The 23848-nt window shown below is 34.5% G+C and overlaps 1 protein-coding gene across 1 annotated transcript in view; it reads right to left on the bottom strand.

Annotated features, from left to right (window-relative positions):
- si:dkey-247m21.3 (5-hydroxytryptamine receptor 4) overlaps positions 1 to 23629 on the bottom strand; it is a 44602-nt gene extending 20973 nt beyond the window's left edge. Inside the window, exons 1-6 of the mRNA XM_056447164.1 lie at positions 23485 to 23629; positions 16770 to 16864; positions 16556 to 16687; positions 13476 to 13676; positions 9739 to 9892; positions 6562 to 7124 (exon numbers count right to left, since the gene is read on the bottom strand). Coding sequence (XP_056303139.1) covers positions 6562 to 7124; positions 9739 to 9892; positions 13476 to 13676; positions 16556 to 16687; positions 16770 to 16798 — 1079 coding nt within the window. The 5' untranslated portion in view covers positions 16799 to 16864; positions 23485 to 23629. The remainder of the gene's footprint in view (positions 1 to 6561; positions 7125 to 9738; positions 9893 to 13475; positions 13677 to 16555; positions 16688 to 16769; positions 16865 to 23484) is intronic.
- Positions 23630 to 23848: the final 219 nt, after the last annotated feature.

The raw sequence follows: 23848 nt of genomic DNA on the forward strand, positions 1-23848 counted from the left end.
TGTCTAACTGTGTAACAAAAGATGTGTAGATGTTGATAATTCAAAATACAGACATACTACATCTATAAATAATGAAATACGGTAGTTTACTGTAAAAATTAGAAATTACTTTTGTACCATATTTTTAACTGTAAAATACTGGCAACCACAGCTGCCGTTTATTTACAGTAAGTTTTACGGATTTATTTTTTACAGTGTGATTGTTCTGATTGGCTGGAGTAGATGTCTCATGTCAGCGTGTTCTAAGTGTAAACGCGCTCTTTCCAGCAATTTTCCCTCTGCGTTCACACAGTGCAGCATTCTGGCAAATTACCGGTAATGTTACAACCTCTCTTTCTGGAAAATTGCCAGAACGAATTTACCGGTATTTTCAAAAAGGGCCTGTTCACACATACAGACCTTTCCAGAAAATTGCCAGTAATTTTCCAGAAAGGTCTGTATGTGTGAAGCGGGCCACAGTCAAGCCTTAGAAACTAGCTGATTGACAACCCATGTAAAGTGATTAATTGAGTTGAATGTTTACTTTTAATTTGGATGTACTGTTATAATGGTAACAGGGGATTAAATATCAATGGGGTAAATCCGGGAACCAGTGATTATTTTTACTTCTTCACTCCATCATTTTTGACATACACTGCCTTGGGAAAACTATAATTAACTATTTAGACAAATAAGCATTAAAAAAACACCCTACTTCAATCCCAAAGGGATGAATAAAATGTACTGGCTAAATACAGTATATATTCAAAGCAAACCTCCTTTCTGTGGGCTGAATTAATCTTAAAAGATAATATTTAGTTGTCCCCTCCTCAGTCTATAGCAAACTTGTCACCATGCAATTATATATTTAGTAGTCGTTTATTTAGAAGCATGAGAAAACAAAATTGTCTATATATTATGCTTTGGAAGTAGATGTGTTTTCTATCAATTTTAAACACGGTCACGTGATGTATACATAACTAATAATAATAATTAATACTCATAATAATTACAAGTAATTTGGTACTAGTTTTATTATAGCTAGAATTAGTTCATTTGCATACATATAAATTTAGATTTTTATCCATTAAATTACAGTTCATATAATGAATTGTTTACTATATTATTTATTTTCCTTTCCTATTAAATCCTATTTTTTCCTTAAAAAGTTTCAGATTATGGTTGTTTTTGGGCTAATTTTCGATTATTTTGCCTCTATCTTTGTACAGATGCATTTAAATGCACTGTATATGAATATGTGTGTGCGTGTGTGTTTGTGCGTATGTGTTTTTTTTTTAACATATCAAGACACAAATGTGTATAATGGCATGTGTATTACACAGGTATTTCAAGGCAATGCTGAAATATGAGTCTTTTTTCAGAAAGTAAAACTGGACAGTTTCCTGTGAGGGTTGGGTTTAGGGGTAGGGCCACAGAAAATACAGTGTGTACTGTTTAAAACTACACTGTAATGGGCTGTAATGGAAACCTATGTAATGTCCCCACAATTCACAAAACAAACCTGTATGTGTGTGTATGTTTTGTGCCTCAATCAGATGTCACTGAGCAGATGTCACTTTTGCACCACATTATAACCTAAAAAACAGTCTACTTATGCAAGCTAAACATCATGGCTCGTCTAGACCACTTAACCGTAATAAAACATGGAATAATTCCCCAATACATCATTATAACAAAGCAAATCATAAGAATCCACCCATTATATTGCTGCATAAAACGCCAAATGTTTTGCTAGGCAGAGATGGCAAACCACAGTGTGCAGACATCCTTAACTACAAAAAACCAAAAGGTCAAAACATCAATGAAGTAACTCATTCGCCTGGGGTGGAAAACACACACACAAATAATAGAAATGCGCCAATAACGACAGGAAAATAAATAGTGGTGTACTTAAAATGCCTGTGTTGTTTTATGCAGATCATAAAGTTTTAGAGCAGTGAACACTGGACAGGCACCACCATGTGCTTTTGTTTTGATGAGGAGCCACAATGATGTCATACCAACATCACTGCAAAACCAGTGTGGGGGTAATTGTCGTTGTAATAGCGGAGCCCACTTAAAACGGTCTGAAACCATGCGCAGAAAAACAACTGGAAACGTGGAAAGACTTGTGTTGCTGAATATTCTACCAGCTCTTGTGGCTAAACGCAACTTTTCACTTTCCGAGTTAAAGAGTGCGTTACAGCCGATTATGTCATTCTTAAGTGTCTCGTAAAAGGCTGTATGGAATCAGCATGTTTCTAAATGGGTTTTATTTAGATCGTTTTTATGATTATGCACATAGTTGAAGATTACAGTGGCATTATCATTTTGATCATTTTCAGCATTTTGTAGGCCAAGCACTGAATAAATAGAGGGGAAACAGAGACCTGTTACATATTGGTGCTTTAGGTAATATTGTAATTTGTTATATTTACTGTATTTCTTATGGTAGGAAACATTGGGAAATGTTGGGGTCTATAAATATATATATTTCTTTACATTAATTTAATTAACTTTTTATTCAGCAACGGATAATTAAAGTGATCAGAAACAAAACTGAATACATTTATAATGTTATAAAGATTCATACTTCTAAAACTTGGCAAACTGCTTATATTTTGAACATTTGAATTATTTATTATTAGTTGTGCGCCTTAAAAGCATACACATTGCTTAATACACACAGGATGTACAGCAATGCAGATATCCCTGAACATAATTTGTTACAAAAATTATTATTTTCTACATAAATATAAAAACCCCTGTCTTCATGCCTTCTTCATCTCGGGGGGCTTTTTCAGTTTATTTATGACAATTTGCTTTTGTGTAATGTTATTATTATCATTTGTATTTTTAGTAAATGCATATTTATATTCGTTTTAATTAAAACAAGTTTAGATTTGTCCACCTGTCGGGTTTTGAGCCATATGGGGCATATAAGATGTGTGTTTGGATATAATACAGTTTTTTGACCACACTTCGTTATTATTGCTCATTCATTCGTTTACTGGAAATTAAAACTGAATTTAGAAATAGTTTTGAAATAAATCTTTGTGCTTAACAAACGAAATGAAATATATAGGCTAATGGATGTCTTCAGTGGAGTGTACAACACCGTTTCCTTATTCATGAAAGTAAAGGAGTAAAGTAAAGAGTAAAAGTAAAGTAAAAGCAAAGACGCTGAATGGAGGAGACTCGTTCGTTATCCATGTGCTGCAGATGGTCGGTTTAACTGTTTTCTCGTAGTGAAATGTTCAGTTTTTCCACATACAAAGTCCACCATGTAAATAGCAAATGCACCATGGCGTGACGCAACTGACTCTTAAAGAGAATGGGAGATGAGACTCTGATAGGTTTAACGCACATTATGCTCAAAACAAACACATAGCTCATTAAGAGAATAAACACAACACTGCAAGACCATGCGCCACAACGCACAAAATGTATTTTTCCATCCTTAAAACAGCAAAAGTGGATTTGGACACGCCCTTAATGCTTTTGCACCTTGCGCTTTAGGCTTTGCGCCTAGATCGTTACAATTGAGCCCAATATATGTATGTACTATATCTATTTATTATGTATATGTGATATACACACATACATAAACACAAAATTATACAAAATAATTTTGTTACAAAGGTATTTAAATTTATATATATTTTGCATCATATACATATGTTTTATACCTAAATATAAATAGACATTTTCTCAAATATATGCATGTATGTGTGTATTTATATATACAGTTGAAGTCAGAATTATTAGACCTGCTGAATTATTAGCCCCCCTCTTTATTTTTTTTCCCCCAATTTCTGTTTAACAGAGAGAAGATTTTTTTTCCAACACATTTCTAAACATAATAGTTTTAATAACTCATTTCTAATAACTGATTTTTTAATTTTTGCCATGATGACAGTAAATAATATTTTACCAGATATTTTTCAAGACACTTCTATACAGCTTAAAGTGACATTTAACTAGGTTAATTAGGTGAACTAGGCAGGTTAAGGTAATTAGGCAAGTTATTGTATAACGATGGTTTGTTCTGTAGACTAGCGAAAAAATATATCTTAAAGGGGCTAATAATTTTGACCTTAAAATGGCTTTTAAAACATTAAAAACTGCTTTTATTCTAGCCAAAATAAAACAAATAAGACTTTCTCCAGAAGAAAAAAATATTTTCAGACATACTGTGAAAAATTCCTTGCTCTGTTAAACATCATTCATTCATTCATTTTCGAGCCGCAACCCATCTCTGGGCAACATCCATACACACTCATACTCTACGGACAATTTAGCCTACCCAATTCACCTGTACCACATGACTTTGGACTGTGGGGGAAACCGGAGCACCCGGAGGAAACCCACACTACCTACTGCACCACCCTGTTAAACATCATTTAGGAAATATTTAAAAAAGAAAAAAAAATTTAAAGGGTGGCTAAAAATTCAGACTTCAACTGTACATAATAAATATACACAGTATATACACATATTCTAAGTCAAAACAAACTTTTATTTTGGATGCGATTAAGTTTTGCCCACCACTAATTATTAAAGAGCCCATATTATGGGTTTTTGAAAATGCCCTTCCATGTAGTGTGTAACACAGCTCTAAGTGAAGTGAAATATCCAGCTAAGGCTTAAATCTGTAAGTGTACAGTGTTTAAAACTATTGATTCATCTATAAAAGAGTCGACTCATAGTGCTTCAAACGAGTCGTCTTGATAACGAGTCATTAGGTGTTTCGCGATGACGCAGCCACGAAACACAAGCCTCGCCAGTAGTTACGCGCGCAAACCAGGGAGATTTGAAACCTGCGGCCCCGCCCACTAACACAGAAAAAAACACTAGACACACACACACAGACGCCGCCGGTCGAATGAAGTCACGCTGTGCTCAGATAGATAATATTGACAGTCTCTACCCAAAGATGAGTTGTGAACTGTGAAGAGTCAGTGGTTGAGGTTTATTCACTAGTGTAAGTAAGTGCGATTAAAATTGTTGCCTCGTTTAACTTGCAAATTATGTATTTATTGTGTTTTGTTACTTGTTAACCTGGTACAGTACACGCGGTTACTCTTTATATTCTCTTATCACATGTAAGCCACGTTAAAAACGCGACGCGTGCCGCTTTGTTTACGGATTTAACGTTAAAGGCTTTTGTGAGCTCGCGTTCCACTGCCGTTTGTCGTTGCTATGGTGATCGTAAGCTAGGAGACAGGAGACTCGCGTCGCTTTCCCTAGTTCTTCTGAGGAGCGTTGTGTGTGTGAGAGAGAGAGAGACTCGCGTCGCTTTCCCTAGTTTTTCTGAGGAGCGTTGTGTGTGTGTGTGAGAGAGAGAGAGAGACTCGCGTCACTTTCCCTAGTTTTTCTAAAGAGCGTTGTGTGAGTGTGTGAGAGAGAGAGAGAGAGAGAAAGAGAGAGACTCGCGTCGCTTTCCCTAGTTTTTCTGAGGAGCGTTGTGTGTGTGTGTGTGAGAGAGAGAGAGAGAGAGAGAGACGCGCGTCGCTTTCCCTAGTTCTTCTGAGGAGCGTTGTGTGTGTGTGTGAGAGAGAAAGAGAGGCTAGGAGACTCGCGTCGATCTCCCCAGTTCTTCTGAGGAGGGTTGTGTGTGAGTGTGTGTGTGTGAAAAAAGCCTTACACTATGAAGCGCGTGTGCACTGTGACTACTTTTATATAGTTGATTACCAGCTGGGCATTTCACTCTGTCTCGTGCTGAAGCCTGTCACTGTCGACCAATCGCAGCAGGCTGTCATCGGTCCAATCAGCGCAGATTAGCTTCGCGCTGAGGAGGGGGTTGGGAACAAATGAATCACTGGACGATTCATATGGGAGTCGTTGGGATAATTAGGTAAAAATAAATGCAGATTATAAGACCATAAAAGTGTTTTATGACCTTGCATGCATATTAGACTGTTGTTGGAGACCCTTACAACCTTAATATGACCCTATTTCATGTATAATATGGGCTCTTTAAATATGCTATATATTAAACGTTAAATTAAACTGGAAAAAAAAAACTACATTTTGAAACGCCTTGATCTAATAAGAGCAGTCTTTGTGAGAAAAAACACTTTAAACAACTTTTGAACAAAATATATATATATATATATATATACTAACACTATAAATATATCTGTTTTTTAACAGTTTCAGGGTGTTTTATTTATGCTTTTGAATTGCATTATGGGTCCTTCTATGAAACATATATTGTTTCAAACTACTAAAATGTCATTAAAAGTCACTTTATTAAACGTCAGTGAAATTTTCAGCAGCAAAAGTTGATGGAGCAGAAATCCCATGATGCAAATCGAAAGCATAAATAACTGAAAAAAAGCCAAGTATCACAAAATATCTGCAACTGTTAATTAACAAATATTTTTTCTCCTTTTAATAACTTGAAGCAAGAAGCAAAACCAACTCAATGATGCATCGTTTCCAAAAATAAATCTCTATCCAGAGCCCTTCACTAACATTCTTTACATGCGCTTTTCATATACGAGGTTATCTTTGATCTTTCTGTCTCCCAGAACTCATTTCTGAAAGCTCAGTGTGTTCAAAAGGGCCTAACTGTACCTGAGAGAAATGGAGGTCCCGTTGACAGACTCGGAGCACTGTCTACTTGGGCTAAAGCCCCCCTGCCGGGCATAACGCTCATCTCCACAGCACAGGATCATGAGGAAGGCTCTGCGAAAAGCCCGGTTCAGAAAAGCATACAGGAACGGATTCAAGCCCGAGTTGATGTAACCCAACCAGAGCCAAGCGGTCCACATCTGCCAGGGCACGCTGTAGTTGATGAAAGGATCCACCACGTTGGTGACGAAGAAGGGAGCCCAGCACAGGCAGAAGCAGCCCATGATCACAGCCAGAGTCTTAGCTGCTTTGGTCTCATTCTTGATGCGACTGGAGCCATGCTGGTCATTGTTGGGGTAAGTGGAAGTAGGAGCCGAACCAGCCCGATGAAGAGAGCCGATTCGTCGAGCGTGTCCCATGGCAGTGACATAGATCCGCTGATAGGCCAGAACCATTAGAACCAGAGGCACATAGAAAGCCACGGCTGAACACACCAGAGCATATGGCTGGTTCACCATGAACACACAAGTTGAGTTACGAGATGAGTTGAATTTTCTTTGTTCAATCTGTAAAATTCGAGTGAACAAATTTATAATATTAATATATTATATAATATTAAATATTGCATTTTACAACAAAATACTGATAATCATTTTTATATGTTGATCAATATTACAGTTCTATACTATTTTGTTAATAAAATGCTAAAAACTACTGTATACACAGAAAAAATAGTACAATCTTGTACCAAAGAAGATAGAAACCCTTGTCACTGGGGCAGTATCTTTTTATAGAACAGAATTGTACCCCAGGACAAAGAAACAAATTTGTACCATTACAGTTTGTACCTTTAAGGACATGATTTGTACCATGGGAAACCAAAATGTACCTTTGTTTTTTTAAAACCTGCAGATACAGTATTGTACCTTCATCAAAGGTAAAAATCTGATCTATTAAGGCACCACCACAGTGACAAGACACTTTGTACCTTAACACTGTCAAAAGTGCTTACAAAACATGTATTTAAAATGACTTAAATGTGTAGTTTACAATACCTATAGGTCTTTTACCAGTTGTTTTGTATTATTGTTTTATAACTTAATAATTAATGTTTATAAGTTTCTTTAAACATATACTTTAAATGATGATACATGTTTTAATATTATTCATAAAATCACTTTGCCTTTCAAGTCAGATTTCTTTTCATAGGTATTGTAATAAAGACGGAGTTGTTCAACACGTTTGTACCTTTTATATAGGAACAGTTGTGTGCCTTTATTTCAGTTGTACCATAAAAGGTACAGAACAGTATCATAAGAGGTCTCGTCTGTACCATATAATGTACAACTTTTACAAAGGTACAAAACTGTTCATCAAGGAACAATATTTGTACCACCGTGTACCTTTTGTTCTGAGAGTGTAAGGACTTTTGCCAGCTCGCATGTGTAGTGGAAAGCAAACGCCAAAAGGTGCGGATATCAATAATGAAAATGTATTTATCAGAAAATGCTTACCAAATGTTTATTAAAAATACCTTAAATATTTAGTTTACAATACCTATAGTTTTATGTTTTACCAGTTCTTTAGTTAATGTTTATGAGTTTCTTTAAACATATGCTTTTTTGATGATTCATGTTGTAATATGGAAATCATTCATAAAATCACTTTGCCTTTCCAGTATTATTTGTTTTCATAGGTGTTGTAATGACAAAAGGGCTGTCCAACACTTATGTTTCTGTTTTTTTTTTAAGAACAATTGCGTACCTTTATTTCAATTGCACCATAAAAGGTACAGAACAGTATTATAAGAGGTCTTCTGTACAATATAAGGTACAACTTTTACAAAGGTACAAAACTGTTCCTTAAGGAACATTATTTGTACCACCGTGTACCTCTTTTCTGAAAACTTTTAATGCTAACTAGGGCATTCAGAGATTACAACTAGCAGTATGTTGGGATTTGTTGAATGAAATATTAGATTAGATGATGAAAGCTCATCTACATACTCTGTAAAAAGTGATAAGCTGACATTACTTAAAAACAAGATGAGTAAACACATTGCTTTAAAATTATAAAGTAAATGAACTATGTGCAATAAAAATAAAGTTAAGTCAACTTAAAAGTTGTAAGTTACAATGAGTTTATAAAATTTAAGTAAAATAACTAATCACTTTTTACAGTGTATCAAGATAATAGAAAAATAAATAAAATTAATAAAAATACATAAATAAAAATGTGCTAATTATTACATTTTAATGCCACTATTAAGAAAATAAACAGATTTATTAATAGCGTTCTGTGAATGCAGTTGACTTGCATTGCTGGGTTATTGATTTAGGTGTAAACCAGGACATTTACTCATTTCAATAATTTATTAACATATTTATTGTGCATGTAAACATGCTCAAAAATTCAGGAAAGTGGTCAAAAATGAATGAAAGAAACAGATTAAATCACCATGCATTTATGGGAATGTGTCCTGCATCTACCTGTGATCTGACATCAAATGCAATATTACATCAAGTGCAAACAACATGAAAACTATTTTAATTGCTAAAATGTAATGGAAATTATTCCTAATATTGCTTAAAACTGACAAAAACTGCCATTCTACAGTGTAAATAAATCATTCATTTTTTTTTAAAACATCTACACAAATCTAAAGTTGTCAATTGCAGGTGAAGCAAGTGCATGGTGACCGAGAGAGCTTAAATTTCATGCTGCAATTACAAAAAACACCAGCAAATAAGGAAAAGATCTTCATGGGATAGACAGCACATGTGCTGCAAATCCTCACAATGCACAGACATTAAAAACAAATAACAGGTCTATCACGTCCCCTTGAAACATTTCCTTTGTGTTCCGAGCTATTTGAAAGTGCCTCATGTTTTATTAATTTGTTTGAGTTGTATGAAAATGCAGTGCGTTTTTAAAAAATGTGTTTGCGTTGTGAGTATTTGCCGCATGTGTGCTATCAAACGGATAAAGATCTATTCTCAATTTGCTGGCATTTTCTGTAATTGCACTTGTTTTCTTAAATTGAAGTACGTTGAGCTCTCTCAGCCACCGTACAAGAGACATTTTTTTTCAAAAACACTTTCTATTGTAGCCAAGTTAAACATTTAGTTAATTACTACAGCTTTTAGAAATTACAAAAGCAAAACAAGAATCCTCACTTACAAAGCTCTCAATTCCAATGGTATTCCAGCTCTGCATGATGGGAAGGAAAGAGATGAAAAACGGAATGACCCAACATCCGACCAGCATCATCGCGACTCTCACAGGTGTCATCTTGTTATTGTACACCAGAGGCTGACAACAAATCGCATAGTACCTGGAAAAGACATGAAGAGCGAACATCTCAAGAATGATTCATGACTGCTGTCAGCCAATACAGTCCATTTGTAATCAATGCGTCCCTGCGTACAGTACTCTGATATACCCTGATGATTCAGCAGGTTTTCCATTATAGTGCTATGAGTTATGTACAACCAGAAAGCATGCAATCGTGGGTCCAAAGACACGATGAGTCGTTGGGAATCATACAGAATTGGTTGCACAGTGGGATGGATTAGAAGAGAGAGAAAGTGAGAGATAAAGAGACTAAGAATGAGTCATGTTATTGCCATATTGGACCAGGTGCGGCACATAAATCACAGCTGCTCTCTGTCAGGCCAAGAGAGCTGCGGCCGTCCTAATGGGTGAGCATGAGAAAATTTGCATATGTAATGCAGCAAATTACACATAATTAGCTGACAACCTGACAAGTTCCTGGAGTTAGTGTCAAGGCATAAACTATGTGTTTCTTTTGTGTGTGTGTGTGTGTGTTTGTATGTGCTTTTTCGAATGTACAGTTCACTCGGTGATTGAGTCCCATATCTAAAGCATCTGTACAATCGAAGAAGCATACCAATTAGAAAGCGGACAAAATATAACTGAACCTGTCAATACAGGCCAGATATCAGCTCTTTTAATTTAATAAAAAGTCTGAATGTTCAAAAAAAATTATTATTAAAAATTAATAAATAAATAAAAATTATGGGCGGCACGGTGGCTCAGTGGTTTGCACTGTCACCCCACAGCAAGAAGGTCGCTGGTTTGAGTCCTGGCTGGGTCAGTTGGCATTTCTGTGTGGAGTTTGCATGTTCTCCTCGTGTTCGCGTGGGTTTCCTCTGGGTGCTCGGTATCCCCCACAGTATATAAGTGCTATAAGTGAACTGGGTAATTTCCCCACTTTTATTTATTCTGTACACAAACATGTGTCAGAGCACATTTGAAAATCATTTTATTTTGAAATATACAGACGACATTGCGATTGTAAGCCTCCTCCAAGGAGATGAAAATAGACATGGTCCCATAGTGGATCATTTTGTTCAGTGGTGTGAGGAGTCAAATCTAAAACTTAATGCAACAAACACTAAGGACATGATTATTGATTTTAGAAGGAATCATACAGCAGCTGACGTGACTTATATAAGAGGTCAAAAAGTAGTATGCGTGGAGAACTACAAATATTTGGGTATCAGTATTGCTCTGGTGGCATGGTTTGGAAGTCTGTCCTTTAAAAACAGGAATAGACTGAGCCAGGTTATTAGGTGTTCTAGCAGGTTGATTGAAAATCCCTGTATAGTAGGCAGCTTTTACAGATTGCCCAGAACATTAGTAGCTGTAGCTCTTGTCCTCTGTCTGAGGAGTTCGGGTCGAAAGCTTTTTAGTAGGACAAAACTTTATAGGAATAGCTTTGTCCCATCATCTATTGTCGCTCTGAATATATTGCAATATTTCTTAATGTACTTTTGTATGTGTATGTGTGGGTATGTACAGTGCATCCAGAAATTATTCATAGCGCTTCACTTTTTCCAGATTTTTTATGTTACAGGCTTATTCCAAAATGGATTAAATTCATTCATTTCCTCAACATTCTACACACAATACCCCATTTTTTGAAATTGTTGCAAATTTATTAAAAATAAAAAACCTGAAAAATCCCAAGTACCTAAGTATTCACAGTCTTGGCCGTGAAGCTCTAAATTTAGCTCAGGTACATTCTGTTTCCACTGATCAAATCTTGAGATGTTTCAGCAGCTTAATTGGAGTTCACCTGTGGTAAATTCAGTTGATTGGACATTATTTGAAAACGCATACACTGTCTGTAAGGTCCCAGGGTTGATAGTGCATGTCAAAGCACAAACCAAGATTGAGGACAAAGGAATTGTCTGTAGACGTCTGAGACAGGATTGTTTCAAGGCACAAGGTTAGGAAAGGTTACAGAAAAATTTCGGCTGCTCTGAAAGTTCCAATGAGCACTGTGGCCTCCATCATTCGTAAGTGGAAGATGTTTGGAACCACCAAGACTCTTCCTAGAGCTGGCCGGCCATCTAAGCTAAGTGATCGGGGGATGTGATTTTTCAGGTTTTTTATTTTTTATAAATTTGCAACAATTTTGAAAAATCTTTTTTCACATTGTCATTATGGGATATTGTGTGTAGAATTTTGAGGAAATAAATCAATTTTATCCATTTTGGAATAAGGCTGTAACATAAAAAAATGTGGAAAAAGTGAAGCGCTATGAATACTTTCTGGATTCACTGTATATGTGTAATTGTTCGTATCAAATACCAAACTTTGCTGCAAAACGAATCTACCTATGGGTACTAATAAAGTCAACTCAACCCAACTTGGATTAACTAAATTGGCCATAGTGTATGAGTGTGTGTGTGAATGCAGGAGTGTATCAGTGTTTTCCAGTTCTCCAGTACAATACTTGGGCCAGAAGTAAAATGTAGTATTTGGCCCAGATGTTAATAATTGATATGTGGGCCATGTAAGTTTGGTAAAAGCACAATGATTCATGGGTTTATCAATTTCATTGCATTCGGGACACACCAACATCTATTGCCCAGTTCAGGCTCAGTTATGGTTATTAACTTGGCTGAGACTTGGCCCAGATATGGTCAATGTTTGGCCCTTGTCTGAAAGCCAGACTTGGTCCAGTCTTGTACCGTAATGCACTGCGTCATGTGGGCCAAGCAAAAGCTGATTGTGTGGGCCAGAAATATTTTGCTATGTGGGAAGGGTCTAAGCTGAAGGAAAACGAATGAATGAATGAATGAATGAATTTATGAATGAATGAATGAATGAATGAATGAATGAATGAATGAATGAAAATGATAACAGACATATATCATTTATTCATTTTCTTTTTGACTTGATCCCTTTATTATTCTGGTGTCGCCACAGCGGAATGAACCACTAACTTATCCAGCATATGTTTTATGCAGCGGATGCCCTTCCAGCTGCAACCATCACTGGGAAACACCCATACACGCTCATTCACACACATACATTACAGACAATTTAGCCTAACCAATTCACCTGTACCGCATATCTTTGGACTTGTGGGAGAAACCGGAGCACCCGGAGGAAACTCTTCACACAGAAATTTCAACTGACTCAGCCGAGGCTTGAACCAGCGACCTTCTTGCTGTGAGGTGAACGTGCTACCCACTGCGCCACCGTGTAAAATTGTAATTATTTTTCAAATAATTAACAGAGCAAGGACATTTTCAAAGTATTTCCTACAATAAATATTTTTTTTCTTCAGAAGAATGACTTAGTTCTTTTAGTTTGGCTGGAATTTTTTTTTATATTTTTCAAGGTCATTATTATTAGCCCCCTTATATATATATTTCAATTGTCAGCAGAACAAACCACTCACACTGATCCTTTTACAAAGAAAAAAATGCAGCATCCAATCAAGAAAACAGAGCTCCTGTCCTGAAACCATTAAACGCAAGATAACATGCTCTAATTTAAGCCTTCTTTTCTCAATATTGCTATGGCAACACAAGCAGTTATTTGTGTAGGGCAACATTAGTCATGTTTTGTTTCTATACTGGCTTCATGAATGCCCTCACCTGTCCAGAGCGATGCAGCACAGATGCAGAATGGATGCAGTGGTCAGCAGCACATCCAGTGAGGTTCGCACCAGGCAGAACGTCTCTCCGTAACTCCACTTCCCTGTGGTTAACTCAATGGCTGCCAGCGGCATCACAACCAGGGCAACTAGAAGGTCTGCAAATGCCAGCGATACAATGAAGAAGTTGGTCTTCTTCTTCCTATATTTGGAATAACACATAAACAAAACAAACACTATTATATACAGCTGAAGTCAGAATTATTAGCCTGAATTTTTTCTTTTCAAATAATTCCCAAGTTATGTTTAACAGAGCAAGGAAATTTTCACAGTATTTCCTACAATATTTTTTCTTCCTGATAAAGTCCAATTTGTTTTATTTTGGCTAGAATAAAAGCAGTTTTGCATTTTAAAAAAAACATTTTAAGATCAATATTATTAACTCCCTTAAGCAATTTTTTTATTGTCTACATAACAAACTATCACATATACAATCTAATTTACCTAATTAACCTAACCTGCCTATTTAGCCCAATTAACCTAGTTTCGCCTTTAAATTGCAGCCTTTAAATTGAGCCCATAACAGAAAATATTGTCTGTAAGTAAAAAATACTAACATTAAAGCTATTTTATAACAATTAATAGTGTTAGCATTTTTTATGTTTAATTTGAATGTAATAATATACATTGTGAAAGATTCTAATATAACGGCTGATGAAGCTGATGGATGATGTTCTGACCAATGCAATCAATTGTTCCATATTTTTTGAGAGAATTTTTGAGAATTGTCTTAAACTTAATCAATAAATGCGGCTGTTATTAATGAAACAAAATCAACAACCTTCCCCTGTTGACTGCCATTGTAGTACAGAAAAATCGAATAAAATCTTGTATATACAGTTGAAGTCAGAATTATTAGTCCCCCTTTGAATTTTTGTTTCTTTTAAAAATATTTCCCAAATGATGTTTAACAGAGCAAGGAAATTTTCACAGTATGTCTGATAATATTGTTTCTTCTGGAGAAAGTCTTATTTTTTTTATTTCGGATAGAATAAAAGCAGTTTTGAATTTTTTAAAAGCCATTTTTTTTAAAGCCAAAATTATTAGCCTCTTCAAGCTATATTTTTGTTCGATAGTCTACAGAACAAACCATCGTTATACAATAACTTGCCTAATTACCCTCACCTGCCTAGTTAACCTAATTAACCTAGTTAAGCCTTTAAATGACACTTTAAGCTGTTTAGAAGTGTCTTGAAAAATATCTAGCCAAATATTATTTACTGTCATCATGGCAAAGATAAAATAAATCAGTTATTAGAAATGAGTTAATAAAACTATTATGTTTAGAAACATGTTGAAGAAATCTTCTCTCTGTTAAAAAGAAATTGAGGAAAAAAATAAACAGGGGGGCTAATAATTCAGGGGGGCTAATAATTCTGACTTCAACTGTATAAATATTATGAAAAAATAAAATTATGATTTAAAACATGAAACTAGTAGTTGGTAAATCTCCAAATGAGTGTGTCACAGAATCATTAACTCAAAGCAGTATATTCATTCAATAATGAAACTAGGCTGTGCTGCTTGAAAACACACAACAGTTCCGCTATGGACTTGTTTGGAACTGTATTTGCTGCGAAATGTTAATGTATTTTTTAATGAACATCAATGGGGGTCATTCTTATATTTGTCAAAACAGACATCTTGCTTTAGTGATATTGCTTAATTATATCATATCCCAAAATGTTCAAGAAGATTAAAAGGGACCTGTTATGCAAAAATAACTTTTATAAGAAGTGTAAACACAGTTGTGTAACAACAGTGTGTGAATATAGCCAGTTTTTAATGATAAAATTAATTAATTTAATTTTTTATAATCACACTTGATAAAAAGTGTCTCCAGAAACATTTTCACTGACATTCTCCCGACAAGTCATGAGAGGGGAAAGGCCTGCCCATTAGTGATGATCTCTCTCTAATTAGCATAGACAGCCCTGAGTGAGAAGCAGCCATCCGCTATTCGTTTTCAGACCATACCTGCTGAAGATAATGTCAGCGACTAAGAGGAATTATAAATGTGGAGTTTTAGGAAGCACAAATGAACACAGTAGTCTCCATAGGCTGCCTTTTGAGCCACTTCTTTTGACAATTTCAGTTGTTCACAGAGATAACGTTAGTCCTGTTTGAATCTGCTGCAATGCTGACACAAAGGCATTAGTAGCTCCGCCTTCTTTTGAAAAGAACACAATCTGATTTGAATTTAAAGCGACAGTCACCAAAAAAGGCCCAATTTGAATCAAATCCTAAAAGGTGTAATGTCAAAGAGTTATAAAAAATATTTGTGGGGTATATTAAGCCTAAACTTCACACACACTCTGACATCAAAGACTTATGTTACATCTTGTAAAAAGAGGCATAATAGGTGTCCTTTAAAGTACTTTTTCAATAAGTAATCTAGCACTTTGAATTTTGTGACATTTTTGACACAGCTCCACATTAATTTAATAAATAACAAGTAAAAAATAATATTTATTTAGAAAAATTATATATTAATTAGATTTGATGCAGGACATTTTTGTATTCAATCACTTGATGTTAACAAGTATGTAAATAAGGCAAAATAACTGCACGAAACACTCTTAAAATTTAAGATTCTTAATGGAAATGATGGTTCCATGTACAATTTATGGAGCATTTCAGTTGCATAAAAGATTCTTTAATAGAAGTTCTATTTTTAAAACACTAAGAAAAATGGTTCTTTCAAGCACTGAAATTTTCTTTGGGGAACTAAAAATGGTTCTTCCATGGCATAGTTGCAAAAAATAACAATTTTGGAACCTTTCTTTTTTTTTTTTGAGTGGAGGTAAGCAAACCACACTGATCTACTATATTTTGTGTATTTGAAAAAAAAAAAAAAAAAAATCAAGCCACTGACTGGTGAAATCAATAGCCCCATGCAGCCCATTCCCTAAATTCATACCATTGGTAGAGACACTGTTACTACCACTGCATGTTTTTGGAGGATGTAAATCAACCTACACATTTAAAAGTTATTGTATACTGTATATAAAGCATCATTACCTTAGCTGTCTGTCTTTACAGAGTGCCACCATCACAAGCAGATTACCAAGGGCAGTCATTATAATGATGGTCACCAGAACAATAGACAGTGTTATCCTCGAAGTGTGTTTAGACACAACTTCATCCACTGAACTGTAGACAAAAAAAAAATGAAATATATTTTTTCATATTATATAAAACATACACTTTTTTATATAAATATCCAGGCTCTTACTCTTCTGCTGAGTCTGATGCCATGGCCATGACTGGTCATCTGTATACAAGTGGTCAGCGAGAGATTAGTTCACACAAGACACTGCAGTCCCTCTCCTGTGGGACAAATACAAGTATTTTAGGTTCTCACATCCTGAGCTCAGTCATACTCTGTCAGGAGAAGTGCTAAAGTGAGAGCAGTGGGACTAAACCATCAGCACATTTAGAACTAAAAAACAGGCTTCTGAGATATAACATGCACAAATGAGACATGATAAGTTTCTGACCTCCTTTTGTTCCTGTTTTCTAATGAAGCTGAAGTTCATAAGTAACCATTGCATACTATTAATAAGCATTTGGGGGGCTAAACCAAGGATTTGAGATTTGCTTTGTTAAGTCTATACAACTGTACTTAGAAAATAAAAGTAGGATGTTTCATTGTGAACTATGTGCAATGCAATATGTTTAAATATAAATGCTGCACAATTTATAGCTTCAACATCTGTTTTGTAATGTGCAAATCTGCGATAATCACATACAGCAAAAATTGCACCATACACTTTTACCCTTACTGTGTGACTAGTTCTTGCCTTGCCGTGTTGGTAATTCTTGTAAGTCGTACATTATCTAGTGTAGTTTGAGTTTGATTTTGTTTTCCTTTTGTAATTAATAAACCCTTTGGGCTCTACATTTGGATCCATGCCTCATCTCTCTCCCAAATATGCCGACAAATTAAACATAATTTTAATATTAGTAATAACATACTGTACACATCTTCAAAAATGAAATATTTATTGGCTGTAGAACTTGCAGTATCACTGTAATCATGATGATAAAGTCTCTAAATAGATGATTGTAAACGGGATTTCATATTCCATGAAAGGCAGCGTTAGAAATATGGATTTTATACCCAATGAAACTTAATGATTTATAGTATAACTGGAGTCGTGGTGAAAACAGCCTCTAAATAAACTAAATCAATTGTTTATTTATTTTAAACAATGTTTTATCTAAAAATAGTGATGCATCAGATTGAATTAACAAAGCTTTATGTCATAAGACGTTAATATTAGGTTATATTTATACTTACAGTCCATAAATATTTGGACATTAACACAATTCTAACATTTTTGGCTCTATACACCAACACAATGGATTTGAAATGAAACGAACAAGATGTGCTTTAACTGCAGACTGTCAGCTTTAATGTGAGTGTATTTACATCCAAATCAGGTAAATGCTGTAGGAATTACAGGTTTGCATACTGTATGTGCCTCCCACTTAAGGGAAGTTAATGGGAATAATAATCATAAATCATACTTTCACTTTTTAATACTTGGTTGCAAATCCTTTGCAGTCAATTACAGCCTGAAGTCTGGAGTGCATGGACATCACCAGACACTGGGTTTCATTCCTGGTGGTGCTCTGCCAGACCTCTATAGCAACTGTCTTCAGTTCCCGCTTGTTCTTGGGGCATTTTCCCTTCAGTTTTGTCTTCAGCAAGTGAAATGCAAGCTTAATTGGATTCAGTTCAGGTGAATGACATGGCCATTGCAAAATCATTTCAAATCGATTGTGTTGGTGTATAGAGCCAAAAATGTTACAATTGTGTTGATGACCAATTATTTATGGCCCTGACTGTAATTCATGACGTCATGTGACCAAAATTCAATGTCTAGCCAGCATCTAAGGATAACATTATTTTGATGTCCAATAACGACGTCAAATGATGTTGATTTTTGATTGTTTTTAGGTTATGTTGGAAAGTGACCAAAATCCAACGTCGAGCTAACATTTTAAAACAACATCATATTGATGTCAAATACTGACACTTACTGCTCAGGTATGGCAACCAAAATCCAATGTCTGATAAACCTCATAGTGGTAACATCCACATAACGTCAAGCTGTGACATCAATAGACGTTGATATTTGATTGATTGTAGGTTAGATATTGGACACTGACATCGGCCTGACGTTGGGTTCTTACATCAACTCAATTTTAATTTCCAAACAAAATGCAAGGTCCCCACAACGTTAGGGTACAACATCAATCTGATGTCATATTGACGTCCTGTGCCTGCTGAAGAGATTTAATATAACAGAAAACATATACAATTTCAGTTTCTGCTAGCTTTTGTGAAAATAAAATGACAAAATTTATGTGAAAAAAATTAGCATCTCTAAAATTCATAAATGTAAATATATTATTATATCCATAGCTATTTTAACGAATGACGTTCCGCACACTTTACACAATTTCTTTTTTTGCTGCAGACTAACATATTTCAGGTTTGCTATCAATAAAGTGGCACTTCAGTCTTACTGACGGCGCTATGGGAGTAAATAAATCCAAAATGTTTGGAAAAACTGGCCTAAATTGAAGTCGTATATCATACTCTACTCTCAAACACATCAAATATTGAAGGTAAGATATTGGAGATAGGAAAATTTCAGCACACAGCGCATGCACTTCATCACACTGTTAATGCCCACAGAGGCCAAATCGCACCCTGTGCCTGTGGGGCTTGAGCCATAACTCACGCAGAAGTGGAGAGAGCAAACACTGGAAGCGTGTGATGTATTTGCCCAGCTGGGAGGCTCAAGTGGGTTTTAGAGAGACAGCTCGGACGCTTTCTCACTGTTCTGGTGCTTTCCTTTGAGTTTCAAATGAGCCACATGATTATTATAGCCCTGCATCAAACACAATGAACAAAACTGGCTATTCTAAACCCACCAGACAGCTGATTTACACGTGATTCTTGTTTTTAAAGGAGAGGATCATGTAAAAGGCTCATTTGTGACACTTGCGTGCATATGCGTAAAAAATAACATATTTGATCATTAAAATCTTAAGGGAACTTTTGCTATATAAATACAGAAATTTGCAGAAAGGGAGATGATGATGATGATGGAAAAGAATGAAATAATAAGAAAATTTATGCTTTTGTGTTCCCTTGAGGAACTGTGTACTAGCTTGGCGAATGTTTACAAAGTTTCTCAAGGGAAGGATTTGCAAGGCAATGCAACAGCATTGGAATTATGGGTGTGCAATTTATCTTCTATGATAATATGGTAATTGACATTTTAATGATGTACGAGTTGACATTATCCAGTATGTCACTCACTTAGCAAAAGCTTAAAAATAAGCATTGACTGTGTGATGAAGCCTAGTAGAATGTAGTTAGAATGACCCTATAATTTAAGTTATGAAGGAAAAATGATCCCTGTAGGATTTTTTTTTTTACATTTAAAAATGTAATGGTTACAAAATTTCCCACGAGTCATTTTCCCATGACCACGATTGCTAATGTAAAATTGATTTTATACGCTTTATCAAATGAACCATTTGTCAACAAAGCCAGAGCAGAACATTTCTGCATCTCAGAACAGCACTGCTGTGTTTCAGTCCTGGATGAATCTGTTTTCAAGCAAATCATCTGATGATTATTTGTTCTATTTAAACAGACAGTCTCTTGCTTCAGTTCTAAATGAATCAGCCGCTTTGAATGAATAACTTTAATAAATGATTTAATGAATCACTCATTAAGACAGGCACTTGTTGCCACCTATTTGGCAGATTTAGTGTCAAATTATTTTTCCAAGACACAAAAACACTCACATTAATGTTCATATAATATGCACACGCTCAGAAATAAGCAGTCACTGGGGCAGAACCCTTTGAAAAGGTACACATTTGTACCTAGAGAGTCCATTATGTTATCTTAAAGGTACATTTTAATTCCTAAACAATACAATTCTATACCTTTCACAATTTCTAGGTACTAATAAGGACCACTGATGTATCAATATGGCCCTGTTATGTACAAATATGCACTGTAAAAAATATATCTGTTAATTCTGTTTCCTTATTTTGGGTTTTCTGTTTATTTACGGTTGTGAATTTCATTATGGGACATTGATCTTTGCTCTGTCAACTTTTGAGGTTGAAAATTAAACTCTACAGTTTAACAAAGTGACTTTTATTGACATTTTAGTAGTGTGAAATTACATAATGTATAAGAAAAAAGAAGTGATGTAAGTTTGTAGAAATGTACTGGCAGTTTATTACAAGAGTTTTGTACTGTAATATACAACACCAACCCAGACAACAGATCACTTTAAACTATCAAAAATGACAATAAATGTCACTTTTTCAAGAATAAAATTTGTTGGAAGAAAAATCAAGGTCCTATAATGCAATTCAAAAGCATAAATATACAGGGAGAAAAAACATAAATCATAAAACATGTAATACATTTATGGACATTTTTAAGCTTTAGTGTGTCGCTTTTTTAAAGGGTACTACCCCGTGACCGCTTGTGTACATTTTCTTTCTTAGAGTGATTAAAACTTAAATAATAATGTAATTATTTGATTGATATTTATGGTTTTAAAATTCACACAAAATACTGAGATATATATTTTTTCCCTTTAGGCACGCTGTATGAATTCTTTTAAATGATTAAAATATTTTCACCTCTTTAGTTTTTTGATGACAACTTTGTTTAAAACCAATTATTGAATAAACATTTTGGATTTTATATTCATGCTCTATTATTTTCTTTTCTTTCATTTTTCATACTTCCTTCTATTACTTAAGACATCATTACTCTTAAGAAAAACCTTTTAAGGTATACTAAAACATTTAATTTTAGCACTTGCACTTAGCACAATGTAAGTTTTTGTTAGAAGGGAACAAATGCGAAACATATATTATGTAAGCTGATGATTGACTGATGATTAGAAAATAAATTAAATTTATATAAAAAAAATCAACATTTCTCTTTCTAAGCAGTAATTTCTCTTCTAAGAAGCAACTCTTTTTCACAACCTTGATCAGACAGACTGTTATTATGCCCTAAAATGCTTTGCTTAAGACAGCAGAATGCAATTAACTGACAGATAACTTATGAGACAGAATTTTTATAATCATAAGACATTAAAGCAGGAAAGCTACTGTTTCATCAAATGACCCAAAAAAGATGAGCTGAAGTATGAAAGCTGATGCCATGTGACACAACACTAACTTTCACTAATCTTGTCTCATAAGCTCTAAGAACTCAGGACTCCCTTCAGCTCAAGGGGCTTCAAACATGGTTAACTGTCTGAAGAATACAGATCTGACCTGATAAAGAACGTGGGACTTCTGGAATAAAGACCATCCTGTCTTATTTTTGTTTGTTTGTTTTTTTATTTTATTTATGAAAGCATTAAATAAACTGGTTAGTAGAAATATAATTGTATTTCTTTAATAATAATACACTGTAATAATAGTACTATAATAATAATAATAATAATAATAATAATAATAATAATAATAATAATAATAAAAATTAATAATAATAACTGTTTTCTTAAAGCAGTAACCATAGTAATAAACCACACCCAAAATGATATTATCCAAATAGAATGCTTAATTTTTTGTAATAATAAATAATACAACTAAAAATACAGTTCTAAGTAACATATTTCAAAGATTTCGGTTTCAATAAGTGACTACTGTTACTACTTTTTCCAAGTAACTCTCACTGTAAGCTACTTAATTGTTCAGATTTGATTGTTTTCTCTTATAAAAAAGCAAAACAGGTTAACGTGACATAACTGACATGATGAAAAGAATATGTGCTGCTGACAAACCATCCAGTAAGCAGTTTTGACACCTTCCCACACAACTTCTTTTTTCATTTCATGCCACCAGGAAAACTGAGTGGCATTTGAATTTAAAGGGATAAATCACAATCTGCGGTGACAGGAAAACATAAGCCATCATCCTCATAAACAAGCAACGACTGACATTTTCACACAGGCATAAAACCCATAAAAATAAAGCGGTCAGAAGCCCATCAAGCATGTCTGTAAATTAAGCAACATTAATCTCCAAAATGGGATATGATCATTAAGAAATGCAATAAAATAATGCATTTTTTAAATTAACTTCAGTATTACAGATAGTACACATTAACTAAGCATAGTAACTGAAAATGGACAGTTCATGTGCATTATGAATTATGTTTTAAAGGTTTCAGTCTTGATTGGAGTTCTTTATTAAAATAAAGTATAAAAATCACACCCTTGATATTTATTGTGTGGAATGTATGAACAAAATCATAATTATTTCAATCATATAACTGTAAGGTTGATTAGTTGCAGGTAAATACCTTTAAAAAATATTATATAAAAAATAAAAATAAATTAAAAAAGTGCCTAATTCGGCATCCCACTGTTAATTCTACTTAATGCCATTAAGGAATAACAAACCACAAACCTTATAAATCTTATAAAATAAATAAAACCAACAGTTCATTTGAATTATGAATTTTTTTGAAGGTTTCAGTCTTGATAAGAGTTCTTTATTAAAATAATGTATAAAAATAACACCCTTGACGTTTATTGTGTGGAATTTATGAACAAAAAATTATTATTATTTAAATCATAGAACTATAAGGCTGATTAGTTGCAGGTAAATACCCCCAAAATATGATTAATAAACAAATAAACTGGTATGAAAAAATAAAATAAATGCAAATTGCCTAATTTGGGATCTCACTAGTAATTCTACTTAATGTAATTTAGCAATAACAAACCAAAAATCTAATAAATCTTATAAAATACATGAAATCAACAACAATATCAATATCAAAAAATATTAAAATACACATTAACTGTACTTTTAACAACCTGTTGCACATTTTTGACACTTTATGGCATTTAAAGTATTCAGGTAACTTTACTCACCCCAGGGCTCCGTGTTTCAGACGTCTTTATGAATCCACACTTGTTTCTATGACCTGTCATATTCCATCACAGTTTGTAGGAGACTGAAGTGCTCTTCTCTGCCCAGTATCACAGTCCAACAGCTGCAGAAAGCAGCAGATCCTCTGTTGATGTAAGCGCATCGGCGTCCATCACGCGAGTCTGTAAAACACCAACACAGAGAAACAGCGCCACCCAGAGTTTCACCGCTGTTCATTCAATACCAATCAAAGTAGGATTTCCCTTAAAAGTAAACTATAATATTATAGACTCCAATGCTCACTGTGTAGTTTTATATAAGCAATAATGTACTCAAGGTAAGCTGTAGAGACAAAAGGCAAGGCAA

The sequence above is a fragment of the Danio aesculapii genome, chromosome 21, assembly GCF_903798145.1.
Source record: "Danio aesculapii chromosome 21, fDanAes4.1, whole genome shotgun sequence".
NCBI classification, from domain to species: Eukaryota; Metazoa; Chordata; class Actinopteri; order Cypriniformes; family Danionidae; genus Danio; species Danio aesculapii.